The sequence below is a fragment of the Anneissia japonica genome, unplaced genomic scaffold (assembly GCF_011630105.1).
Source record: "Anneissia japonica isolate Jap-2015-1 unplaced genomic scaffold, ASM1163010v1 scaffold288183_len337429_cov161, whole genome shotgun sequence".
NCBI lineage: Eukaryota > Metazoa > Echinodermata > Crinoidea > Comatulida > Comatulidae > Anneissia > Anneissia japonica.
The window spans coordinates 43,434-56,581 of NW_022702858.1; the positions used below are offsets into that span (position 1 = coordinate 43,434).

At 36.9% G+C, this 13,148-nt stretch overlaps 2 protein-coding genes across 2 annotated transcripts in view; one reads left to right on the plus strand and one right to left on the minus strand.

Annotated features, from left to right (window-relative positions):
- Positions 1-6,498, plus strand: part of LOC117104097 (regulatory-associated protein of mTOR-like) — a 33,847-nt gene extending 27,349 nt beyond the window's left edge. The window contains exons 25-31 of the mRNA XM_033244752.1: positions 191-298; positions 1,185-1,291; positions 1,852-1,982; positions 2,825-2,911; positions 3,514-3,630; positions 5,008-5,137; positions 5,661-6,498. Coding sequence (XP_033100643.1) covers positions 191-298; positions 1,185-1,291; positions 1,852-1,982; positions 2,825-2,911; positions 3,514-3,630; positions 5,008-5,137; positions 5,661-5,726 — 746 coding nt within the window. The 3' untranslated portion in view covers positions 5,727-6,498. The remainder of the gene's footprint in view (positions 1-190; positions 299-1,184; positions 1,292-1,851; positions 1,983-2,824; positions 2,912-3,513; positions 3,631-5,007; positions 5,138-5,660) is intronic.
- Positions 6,499-9,059: 2,561 nt separating this feature from the next.
- LOC117104091 (rRNA methyltransferase 2, mitochondrial-like) lies at positions 9,060-12,841 on the minus strand. The gene is made up of 3 exons (XM_033244748.1): positions 12,612-12,841; positions 12,088-12,241; positions 9,060-11,127 (listed from the first exon to the last, which is right to left on the minus strand). The coding sequence occupies exons 1-3, from the start codon at positions 12,804-12,806 to the stop codon at positions 10,676-10,678; spliced, it is 801 nt and encodes a 266-aa protein (XP_033100639.1). The 5' UTR covers positions 12,807-12,841; the 3' UTR covers positions 9,060-10,675.
- Between the last annotated feature and the right edge of the window lie 307 nt (positions 12,842-13,148).

Here is a 13,148-nt window from a genome sequence, read left to right on the forward strand (position 1 = left end):
TACAATGTTTTTTTATTTTAAATTTTTTAATAGGTTCAGGTAATACTTCATCATAAGTATAATCTGCTTGTGTAATAAACATACAAAAATAGCGCTACCTTTGTTTTATTATATAAAATTATTATTCTGCAGATCATTACTATGTTTAAAGGTACGCATTTCTAATAATGTATTCCTTTATGTTGTATAGATGATGGCTGTGTTCGAATATGGAGGGAGTATACAAGCCCAGCAGGTTCTGGACTGGAATTAGTGACTGCCTGGCAGGCCCTGTCAGAGATGTTGCCTTCTTCTAGAGGTACGTTTCACCTCGACTGCAGTATGCCGCTGTACTACTCAACACTGTTTATTGCGTCGCAGTTGGAGTGAACCGAGTAGGGTTATCAGTGTGCATGAAGGTTTTTAATTTCTTAGGTTTGAATGTACTTGTTGCTTGAATGGTAATTGGTCAGTAATTGATGTAATGTCCACAACTAATTAATTTTATGCTGTACATTTTTTTTAACACTTTGACCGCCAGGGGTTTGAAAAAATAGTATCCACCACCACCAGCTTTTTTAGCAAATTTTAATACTTTTCCCGAAGCTCGTTGACAGTGCGTATTTCATCAGATTGACATGTAATTAATACTACAAGAACTACAAACATCTTAGCTTTACATTGGTACCAAACACTTTATTCTAATCACAAATCTAATGCCTCACCAGCACTCATAATACGCCCCATCCAAGCTAGCTGTGGCGTGAATTCAATCTTTATCAGATTGGATACTTTCAAATTTATGAAATACTTACAGTTCAGACTGAATATACAGTAGTGTTGAGATTGTCAGTACATGTCGGTAATTACCCCATCTATCGGATTCCATAAAAAAAATCCTGAATCATGGAGATCTCTGAGTTTGGCGGTCAAGCGTTGTGTTACCAAACACGGAGATCTCCATGTTTGGTGGGCAGAGTGTTAAAGAGAGAAGGTTTTATAGCTATATGTTCTTGCTTGGAGACTGACGGGGCAAGTATTTAAGTTGGAAGAACTAGATAAGCAACTGTATTGCAATTTCATTCATTCATTCAATAAAAAAAAAATTTCAGTCATAACAAAGTTTAGAATATGTTGAGAATTTGAGCTGAAGAAAATCTAGATTAAAACTTTGTTTTTTTTTGTTTTTTTTAACTTTTTACTAGGTTCTGGTCTTGTCGTTGACTGGGAACAGGAGTCAGGAATGCTGCTGGCATCTGGTGATGTTCGTGCAATAAGAGTATGGGACACTCAGAGAGAAATTAAACTACAAGTTCGTACTTTTTTAAGTCTCTGTCCACCCTCTCAATCTTTATGTAAGGGTATATGATTTGCCCATATACGGGCATGATAACATCATATCATACCCATATTTAGACAGATCACAGACCACTTATGTTATGATATATGATTTGCCTGAAACCCTTTCCACAGCTTGGTCAGAAGGCCCTTCGGATTGCGATGCGCGCCAAAGTTATCCTTATCTCACTCAGACCCCTTTCGGACACCTTAGCGCCCCCTCACTCTCCAGAAAATACCTACTGTACAACCACTACTGTGTCATACCCATATTTTCTAGTTTTAATACTGTATACAAATATTAAATATGTGTCATCTTTTATTGTATTTTCTATAAAGCCCTGTTCAGACTACCAAATTACATTGTCAAAAACATGTGACATGCCTAAATATGGTCATGATGACATCACATCATGACCATATATAGGCACATCATGACTATATGGGCATACAACATTTTTTGTCAAAAATAATTGGTAATCTGGTCATAGTATTAATGCTTATCCATTCGATATAAATCCTTCTGTCTGTTAGGATATACCTACTGGAGCTGATAGTTGTATTACGAGCCTTGCTTGCGATTCTGTTGGGAGGTCATTACTGATAGCTGGCTGCGGAGATGGGTCAGTTAGGCTGTATGACCGTCGATTAACTCCTCTTGATAGGTAAGTTTGTAGGCTTTGCTGTCAGCAGCTAGCAGAGATGTAGTTATGGTAGGCGGCAAAATTAGTTTAGACTGGGTACAAGACATCAAGACCACCCAGCCCTGATGTCTTTCACCCTGTCTAGCTAATTTCTTGGCCCTCTAACGACCTCTAACAATCCCTTGTCCATCCTTAAAATCCACTCTTAATATTTAGAGTTACCAATGTTATCTCCCACCCACTTTCAAAATGTCTTCCACCCAACCTTAGTTTTTACAGCTACAACACTTAGCTAAGCCATAAATACATTTCTTTCACCAAGTCGTACATTATACCAAATACTTTGTTTAGCAAATTTTTTCATAAGATCTTTAGAGGAGTGTGAAAAAAGATATAATAATAATAATAATAGTTGGATTAATATAGCGTGACGTTAGCGTCTCATAGCGCGCAAATCGTGGAATAGCTCATACTGTAACTTTCTTCTCTCCTAAGGGTCTCTTTGTGTCTGAGCTACCTGGTCAACTGGTACCAGCTACTCTCGTCTGTCCACGACAGGGACTGTGTGGAAGAGTACACTGGGGTCCCCCTACTCTTCTTGATAGATTACTTTGTTATGAGCCAACTGCGTACACTGGGCCTACGGTTTATAGTCCTTATCCGAGAAGACTTGTTAAACCTCCAGAACCATAGGCAAACTTACCATTTGAAACCAGATATTATGGCTGTAGGTTGCTATGTCCCTGCCTTAACTGCCATTCGACTAATCATATAGTGTATATTATTACTGTGTTTGGATTACTGGAATTTACTGTATTCTGGAATAAATTAATTAATCATATAAATATTTTTTCCCCCACCAGTCGTGTGCTAACATTACGGGAACACAGTAGCTGGGTTGTCAACGTCCATCTTCAAAAAGGCGGCGAGGGAAAAATTATAAGTGCAAGGTATGCATTCATTTATTTCTCTTGTATAATCAATCTTCTTGTCTAATTTTCAATTCAATCATTTCACTGCATAGCTGTCCCCATTGCAATCTGGAAAGTTCCCTCATTGGACCAACTAGAAAGTGTCGTTGAAAGTAGTGCGTAGCAATGTTATGGACACCAAGCTTTATATAAATCATTTATAAAATGATTCCTATATATTGTGGGAAATGGTTGCCATAGTTTGAGGAAATTCAGTTATGGTATTTAATTCATTTATATTCAATCCTATTAGCTACGAATGCCATCAAGGGCAATTATCCGCATCAACAATAATTAACAATAATTATTTACAATGGTAATATAGACTATAAAATAAAAAAAAAACATGATGGTAACGCAATAATTGAATAAAAGGATTTTAAATATAAGGACCAAATCAAATTGTATATAAAATTAAATTAAATTATTGCTTGCTTAATATTAGAAGTTGTGGCGGAGAATTGGTCAATGTTTAAAGTATACCTTAGGGATAGTGAATAAGGAAGGGGAGAGCTTTGAAATCGAGACGTTTTTGCATTGAATCGGAGATGGGATGATTTACGGTTATTTTTTGTTTTCAGTGTAAGTGGAGATGTACGTTTTTGGGATCCACGGTTCACCGAATCAGTTAAGGTGATTAACACAATACCAAATGTCCAGGCAATGGACGTCCATCAGAATGCTGGCATTTTGGCTTGGTGAGTCTCTCCCATCTTTCGTTAAGCATAATTTCAAGCCACATATATTTTACTACTGTATATACCAGTTTTCATGGTAATGTCTAAGGCATAATAATAGCAAGCCATACCTTAAACCTATACTCCCCATATGCCAGGTTTCAGGCATACAAAAGTCATACTATGTTCAAAGTTCTTATATGTTATTACTTAGGTGTAATTCCAAGCCATATACTATATCCCAGTTTTCATAGGTCATGTCTGTGTCATAAATAGCAGGCCATACTATTCACCCATATTCCCCATATGGCATGTTTTTGGGCATACATTTAAGTCATGCTATGCACCTAGTCTTTTAATGTCTTGTCTTAGCTGTAATTCCAAGCCATATACTATATCCCAGTTTTCATAGGTCATGTCTATGTCATAAATAGCAGGCCATACTATGCACCCATATTCCCCATATGTCATGTTTTTGGGCATACATAAGTCATACTATGCACCTAGTCTTTTTATGTCATGTCTTAGCTGTAATTCCAAGCCATATACTATATCCCAGTTTTCATAGGTCATGTCTATGTCATAAATAGCAGGCCATACTATGCACCCATAGTCACCATATGGCATGTTTTTGGGCATACATTTAAGTCATACTATGCACCTAGTCTTTTTATGTCATGTCTTAGCTGTAATTCCAAGCCATATACTATATCCTAGTTTTCATAGGTCATGTCTATGTCATAAATAGCAGGCCATACTATGCACCCATAGTCCCCATATGGCATGTTTTTGGGCATACATAAGTCATACTATGCACCTAGTCTTTTTATGTCATGTCTTAGCTGTAATTCCAAGCCATATTCTATATCCCAGTTTTCATAGGTCATGCTTTTGGCAAACCATACCATGTACCTATAGTCCCATATGTCAAGTTTTAGACACATATTTAATTCATACTATGTACCTAGTCTTTATGTCATGTCTTCGATCCAAGCTATACTATATACCATTTTTCCTAGGTCATGCTAAGCTATGATTAGCAAGCCATACCATCGCTATATGTCATGTTTTATGCATATATTCAAGTCATACTTATGAACTATAGTCTTTATATTTCATGCACTATATATTTCTAGAGATTATGTCTTATAAGTAAAATGTATTTTGCAATTTAGTATTCTCATTATTAAATTTTTTCTTTTCTTTGATATTCTGCTGAGAATTGCAATTATATTTTTTTGGTAAATTTTGAATTTCTCTCTTGTCATGTTTAATGTCACATTAACAGTTTTGATAGAATTTACTTCAAAGCTGTTTACTACTTCCCACTGTTGAACATACTGTATCTTCCTATAAGATAAAATAAAAATGTATAATTGATTTGTTGTTTCTTGACAGTGGCTCGCACCATCAGCTCATCAGTATTTATAATTTAGCAGGAGACACTCTGAGCACTATAAAGTACTATGAAGGGTTCATAGGTCAGCGCATTGGTCCCATCAACTGCTTAGCCTTCCATCCTCATAGAGTGAGTATACTAACAGTGCACCCCCCAATTAGAGACCCCTCTAATTTGAGACCACTTTTCCAAAGACCAAATAACAATCTTCAACCTTTTAACACAAAGCTAGCTCTCTTAATTGGAGACCAACCCCGAGACCACCCTAAATTTTCAGGTCCCAAAGGTGGTATTGAATTGGAGGGTAAACTGTCCTTGTCTTGTATTTTAAAAAAATGAATAGAAAACTAATTTATGCGTATCTAGCACACCCCCTAGATACGCCAGTGACCCTACTGGATTGGCCCCTGGAGAGTAGAGAAATATAGAAGATGTTAGAAATTGACTAAGCTTGTAGGATGATGATTAAGATACCACCATCTTTCTATCTCAGTTGGTAGAGCAACTAAATAGTAATTGAATTGCTTTAGGTTGGAATCCGGATGATTCCCCAATTCAAGTTTAATATGTATTGGAAAGCCTTTGATATTTCAACATAATTGTTATCAGTTGATAAAATTAACAGTTTTAAATTTTATTGTTTTTCCCACAGGTCCATTTAGCAGCCGGAAGCACCGATTCATTCCTGTCTATATATTCCACAGACAAGAAGAGATAAAGCTGTAACAAATTGAATTTTAACTTAGGCAATCATAATCAGAAAGGTTTTGTGATTGCAAGAAGCCATTTTGATAAAGCTCATTTTGTATTATACTATAAAATGCCTAGTAATAGCGAGCTTTCAATTGCATGATGACGGTAGGAAGTAAAATGTAATGACGTAGCATAAAGTCATCTGCGCATGCGAGAACTTTGAGTTCTCGCGGTCGCATGGATTCTAAGATGAAATATACGTTGTGCAGAGGATGTAGGAGAGTCACGCATGAGTGAATCCGTTCTAGCGTCATGTCATCGCACAAATTGAAAGCTCGCTTATGTGTGAGACATATCAAACGTTTGTGCGACTCAAAAAACAGAGAGGTTTGTTTACATATGAATTATAGTTCTAGGGTGAACTAGATTAATATAAGTCTGATATTTAATATCATTGTTATTTCTACCTTCTAAATTAATTTTATATTTTATAGTGTACTGTTAATTGTCTTGAAAATATACAGTTATGTTTTCATGTCATTCCAACACAAATTGAACCTAAGATCTTAATGAAGACAGTAAAAGAAAAATATGCAACAGCTTAAAGCTATGGGCAATAGTAATGCACCATATTGCAGTGAGGTGTGTTTTAGTCTTCGCATCATATGGCATTGTGATGTGTTGTATGCATCATATGGCACTGTGATGTGTTGTATGCATCATATGGTGCTGTGATGTGTTGTACAGTATGCATCATATGGCATTGTGAAATGTACTATATCATATGGCACTGTGATGTGTTGTATGCATCATATGGCTATGTGATGTGTTGTATACATCATATGGCACTGTGATGTATTGCATGCATCATATGGCTATGTGATGTGTTGTATGCATCATGTGGCACTGTGATGTGCTGCATGCATCATATGGCTATGTGATGTGTTGCATGCATCATGTGGCACTGTGATGTGTTGTATGCATCATGTGGCACTGTGATGTGTTGCATGCATCATATGGTGCTGTGATGTGTTGTACAGTATGCATCATGGCATTGTGACATGTACTATTATCATATGGCACTGGGATGTGTTGTATGCATCATATGGCATGTGATGTAGCATATTGCACTGTGATGTGTTGTATGCTTTGCATGGCACTGTGATGCGTTGTATGCAGCATATGGCACTGTGATGTGTTGTATGCATCATGTGGCACTGTGATGTGTTGATGCATCATGTGGCACTGTGATGTGTTGCATGCATCATATGGCACTGTGATGTGTTGTATGCTTTGCATGGCACTGTGATGTGTTGTATGCATCATATGGCATTGTGATGTGTTGTATGCATCATGTGGCACTGTGATGTGTTGTATGCATCATGTGGCACTGTGATGTGTTGTATGCATCATATGGCACTGTGATGTGTTGCATGCATGATGTGGCACTGTGATGTGTTGTACAGTATGCATCATGGCATTGTGACATGTACTATATCATATGGCACTGTGATGTGTTTTATGCATCGTATGGTGTGATATATACTGTATCATATGGCTAACTTTATTTGTGATGCGATTATATATAAGGTGCCAATCGTAATAAGTTTATTTTTTAATTTTCTTTAAACAAGTGATTTAATTTGAATGTGTATATATTTTTCTGTAATATGTGGCTGTAAAAGAAAGAATATAATTATGCCCTTGGACAAACAGAGGTTGATAAAATATCATGCTCAAGGGCAAATGCAATGCGACTGACACTTCATATGTGTTAATCTCATCATAAGAGAGTATATAGTTATTATACGTAACATTTTTTTAATTTAATGACAAATGCTTCCAACTATTACTACAAACAATACTGATATTTACTAGTGTAATATTATTGTTGTTTAATATAGACAATATATTTATTATTATTATATGTTGTTGCTGATATTATTATATTATTAATATTATTATTGTATATTATTATGTTTATTATCTTTATTATGTATTATGATTATTGTCATTATTATACAGTATTGTTATTATTTTTTATTATTCTTTTATCATGATCTGTTGGTTACTAGTCTCATAATAGCGAAACATCAAATAATTGGTACCTTAGGCAGACTGCTTAAAGCTGGTCTAACAATTATGATCATAACACTTTGTTGCCTGTAATCGTAACATGGATACGGCTTTATAATTATACAGGAGCGGATTTAAGGGGGGGGGAGGCTATTAATAGGATTATGACAAATATGCTGGTGATGATGATGATGATGGTGGTACTGATAATGAGATAATGGTGTAATGAAGCAGGGGGATTTGGGGGAGGGGGTGCAGGCCGGCACCAGCTCCCCTTTTGGATGGTAAAAAAAAAGAAAGAAAGAAAAAGAAAAAAAATGATTGCTCAAAACGCCTCAGAGGTTATTTTCGGCCGTCTAGAACACAAAAAATTGTGTTCTAGACGCCCTGTGTTCTAGACGCCCGAGTTCCCCCGGGCCCCATAGGATAGTATGAACTCGATCGGCCCACTTTCGGGGCCCCCCCCCCCCCTTTTGAACATCTCTGGATCCGCCCCTGTGAAGATGATGTTTTTCAGCTCCATCAAGTCATCAGAAATCCATAGACTCGCACAAATTTCTCAACAGTAAATAAAAAACAAACAGCACTTAACAAACATTTTTTGTAATACAAGACCTTTTGAGCACACAGTGGTCTTCATCAGGTGATTTAAAAAAAAAAAAAATCATTTGCTAATATGAGGTTGACCAGCTCCCACCTTTTTTGTAATTATCTCATTAACGAGGGGAGGCTGTTAATAGGATTATGACAAATATGCTGGTGATGATGATGATGGTGGTACTGATAATGAGATAATGGTGTAATGAAGCAGGGGGATTTGGGGGAGGGGGTGCAGGCCGGCACCAGCTCCCCTTTTGGATGGTAAAAAAAAGAAAGAAAGAAAAAGAAAAAAAAATGATTGCTCAAAATGCCTCAGAGGTTATTTTCGGCCGTCTAGAACACAAAAAATTGTGTTCTAGACGCCCGAGTTTCCCCGGGCCCCATAGGATAGTATGAACTCGATCGGCCCACTTTTGGGCCCCCCCCCTTTTGAACATCTCTGAATCCGCCCCTGTGAAGATGATGTTTTTCAGCTCCATCAAGTCATCAGAAATCCATAGACTCGCACAAATTTCTCAACAGTAAATAAAAAACAAACAGCACTTAACAAACATTTTTTGTAATACAAGACCTTTTGAGCACACAGTGGTCTTCATCAGGTGATTTAAAAAAAAATAATCATTTGCTAATATGAGGTTGACCAGCTCCCACCTTTTTTGTAATTATCTCATTAACTTGTGTTAACTTGTTATTTTTTTTTTTTTTGCAACTCAAGCTAAATACAAAAATAATTAATTTAAAATCGAAATTGTTTTTCAATAAAATACCATGCATTTGGAGTTGGAGCAGCTGTTTTTATAGATATGTTCCGTAAGGTTCAGTTTTACAGTATTTTAAGAAGTGTTGTGATTAGAATTTTATAAACAAAACGATTATTATATTGAATGATGCATTACTCATGTTGCCATGGATACCAATGTTAAGCACAATATTTATTATTACTTTCAGCCATATTATTCAGTTTTTATTATTTTTATTTTATTATTCTTCCTAAGTATTTTACTTTGATGCCTGATATGCTTTCATTATAATTTAGCAATCAGCAAGTTTTATTGGTCAGTGTTAAGTATGGAAGTTTGATTGGGTAGCACTAAGCCGGCAAGTCTAATTGGCCGTCATTGCTAAGACGGCAGTGCTATGTGGTCAGTGCTAAGTTTGAATAACTGCTTATGCTTTTATTTGAAATATAAAAAATATCAGAAAATAACTACAATATATAATAATTTGCACTGTCGTTTGACGAAATCATTGGCATTATTTTAAAATTGTATTATGGTATCGCAATAATGTTGATAATTAAATAATCATTCTTGTGACTAAATGTTTTTGTAGTTTAATCTATCACTATTTGTGTTTGCTTAATAACCCTGAACAATACAAATATGCAAATTGCCAAATTTTTTATATTTAGTAATACTTATCTTTCAGAGTATAACAAAAAGATTTCCTTTTCCTCTCAATTAATAGACAATAAGTAGATAAAAATAAAGTTACAATAATAATAATAATAATGCGACATTTATAGCGTGTATATTGTAATAAACTGCCTCTATACGCTTTACATTATTACCCCCCACCCCCGAACACATCCTTATTATTATTATTCACGCAATTTGAAAGCGTCAGTTCACACGTATACGCATTTCCATCAGGAACTGTTTGTGAAATAAATTCGTCTTGTGGAAAACGGCCTTAAATTTTGAGAGTTCGAGCAACGACCATTGCACCACCCTCCTACTGTATGCTGCCAACCCAAGTCAAGAAATAAAAAATGAAATAATTTAAATTGCTTGTTTACAAGCACCAAATGAGTTATGAACTCCGCAACCTACAACCATATTATAATATTGGAGCTGGTTCGAACGGCAAATGGTTCTGGTCGTGAAACAAGTCTTTTTTGATACGGACTATAAACAAGTGTACACAATTTTGTACTCATTGCAACTCATGTATTTTCGTGTATTACTACTTTAGCTAAAAATAGGAGCTTAACAAACATGGCTGGTAGTCACTCCACCAACTATGCAACGCAAAAACCCAGTACATCTTTCAAGACGAGTGGGGGAGTTACTCCAGTGCACTGTTCTGTACAGGTAAGAGATAGCTGGTACCGGTTTACTGGGAAGCATTGATACAAAGAGAACATTGGGTTAGCAAAAAGTTTATCGTACAAGCTTGTTCACATCTCAAGCTCTTTGAGACTTCGGTATACAGCGCTAATTTCAACTAGTACATTACACATTACTTATTAGTACAGTCACAGATTTAAAAAAGGGTCCAATGATTTACAGATTTGTATCACAATGTTGCGCCTTTTTTAACACTGGAAGGCCTCCTGTATCCTCTAGCAAATATGAAAAGTTCAGCTGATTCCTTTCTGCTAGCTTCTGGACGAACACTACGACAATTAGTAAATGATTTACTGAGTTCTTTTTTCAGAGCTTCACACTCATATCCATCCCAGACTTTGCAGAGGAATATACCGTTATTCTTCAGTACCCTTGTTGTAAATGATGCAACTGCACTGGCTAATCTGATAATGTTCTCGTGATCCAAGTCTTTCATACCTGTTGCGTTGGGCGCCATGTCGCTAATGACGCTGTTGGCCATCTTGCCTTGTAGACATGCTACGATGCGAGACTGGTTTTTCTCGTCCATGAAGTCACAGTTACTTAGTGTTGTTACGCCCGGGATGGGATCGAATTCCAGGATGTCAATAGCTACAACTTTACCTTGTGGTCTAGTCTTGTCTGTGAATCAAAAAAATAAAATTTTAATATGGGGGCCCGGGTCGGCTGGCCTCGCCCCCTTGAATTCGCCACTGAATTGGTTGTTTGATGCTGGTTTGCAGAGCACACATTATTACAAGTCTTTAAGCAAAATTTATTCTTGTCTTCAATGCTTTATCCAAACTATCATGTTTTCTGTGTCAAATATATGAGATTTGCCATATATGGGCATATATTTGCCATATATGGGCATGATGATATCACATCACATCCATATGGACAATAATCCGATCTCTATGAAGTGATCATTCCTCTCACTTTCACTTACTTATTAGGCATCACCTGTTCCACTCTGACTAATTCTCGCTGTTTTATGCACCTTGCATCGATCCATTATATAAATTTCTATTACCATTATACAGTACAGTATATACTGTAGGTCCATGTTAAATTTAAATAATCGTTCAAATGTTCAATCAGAATTTTCTTCAATTCTGCAAGAACAATTTATTATTTAATGCAGCAAGAGCAGTGGCACCAGAAATTTGCTGACAAGAGGTCCGACGTGTCCGACAGACAGGGGCGGATCCAGAGATGTCCAAAAGGTGGGGGATGCAAAAGTTGGGCTGATTGAGACAACACATGCCCCGCGAAATGTTTGTATTCTAGACGCCCCTGAAAATAACATTTGAGGCGTTCTGGGCTATCTTTTTTTTCCCTTTCTTTTTTTACCTCCCAAAAAGGGGGACTGAGGTCGGCTGCCCCCCCCCCACAAATCCGCCCCTGCGACAGAGGGGTCCAACTAAGGCGACGATGAAACCTCTGTCAACAGCCAGAATAAAAAAAAAAACGGTGTTAAGGTTCATGGGGAGAGTTCTTATGGCTTAATTTGGTCCTAATTTTAATTTAATTTAGGCCTGTCCGACACGGGTAAAATGACCACCCCTCCCGCTGGCGCAACCACTGGCAGCGGGACCTTACCATTTGAGAGTGCGTTGACCTTATCAGCTGCCACTTGGCTCCATGATCCAGGTGCTGCCCCACAATCTATGACGACGTCTCCCGGTTTGAATAGTTGAAATCTGTCGTTAATTTCCAGCAACTTGAAGGCACTTCTTGCTCTGTAATGCTGAACCTAAAATTAGTATAAAACAATAAGACCTCGCTTTGAAGTGGGCCTAGAATCAAATAGGGATTCTTGTATCATTGTCTCTTTTTGAGCAGTGTCCATGGAGTTCTCTGATTAGATAAAATCTAAGCTATTGCTAAGCTCATGTGCATATTCAATTTTCAAAGGAGTGACAAAAGTTTGTTTATCAATTTAATGTCCCACTCTTTTTTCACCTTTTTCCCCATTAACTATTTAAAACATCTGTTGTACCTCATTCTCATATAAGCGTTCCTAAGTTTCTTGTCACCGAAGCCTGGCTTTAGAAGAGGCTGCCCTAATTTTTTCAATTGATTGCACCCTTGATGGCAAAGAGAGTAACACTGCCATACTTTACCTGTGCTTCCTTCACAAAAGGGTCTTTCATGTGCCTGGCAATCCATCTCTTGGATGAGCTGGAATTCTTCCGATTTTGAACACATGATGTGTGTAATGATGTACACCCTAACACCAAAACAGTCTTGAAGGCTTTACTTTGTTCTGTGGATAATACTGCGTTTATTAGAGGCCTGATTGGTAAATAAATCGTCATATTCCCAGCACGTGTCGCACAGGCAAGCTACGCCATGTTATGTAATCATTAAGGGGAATCCCTTTTATTTATGTTGAGAGAGGGCGCTGTTCGGAAATCGCTGACGGTATTTTTAACATTTTATTCAATATTTTTATCAATGAACTTACAAAACTCCTCCGTAATAGTGAATTAGATGTAAGAATTAATGGTGTCTGGATGGGGGGGGGGGATATTATGGGCAGACGATGTAGTACTTATTGCTGAAAACGAGTTTGATTTGTCAAAATGTTGGACGTCGCTGGTAAATTTACTAAAGAATGGAAATTAGATTTTAACTATAATAAATCAAATGTTATAGTA

Excerpts from the sequence above, each read along its gene's own strand:
- LOC117104091 (XM_033244748.1), bottom strand. The coding sequence starts at position 12,806 with ATGACGATTTATTTACCAATCAGGCCTCTAATAAACGCAGTATTATCC. Across the intron at positions 12,242-12,611 it reads CTTTTGTGAAGGAAGCACAG|GTTCAGCATTACAGAGCAAG; the intron begins GTAAAGTATGGC and ends TACTAATTTTAG. Across the intron at positions 11,128-12,087 it reads GGTCAACGCACTCTCAAATG|ACAAGACTAGACCACAAGGT; the intron begins GTAAGGTCCCGC and ends TTTGATTCACAG.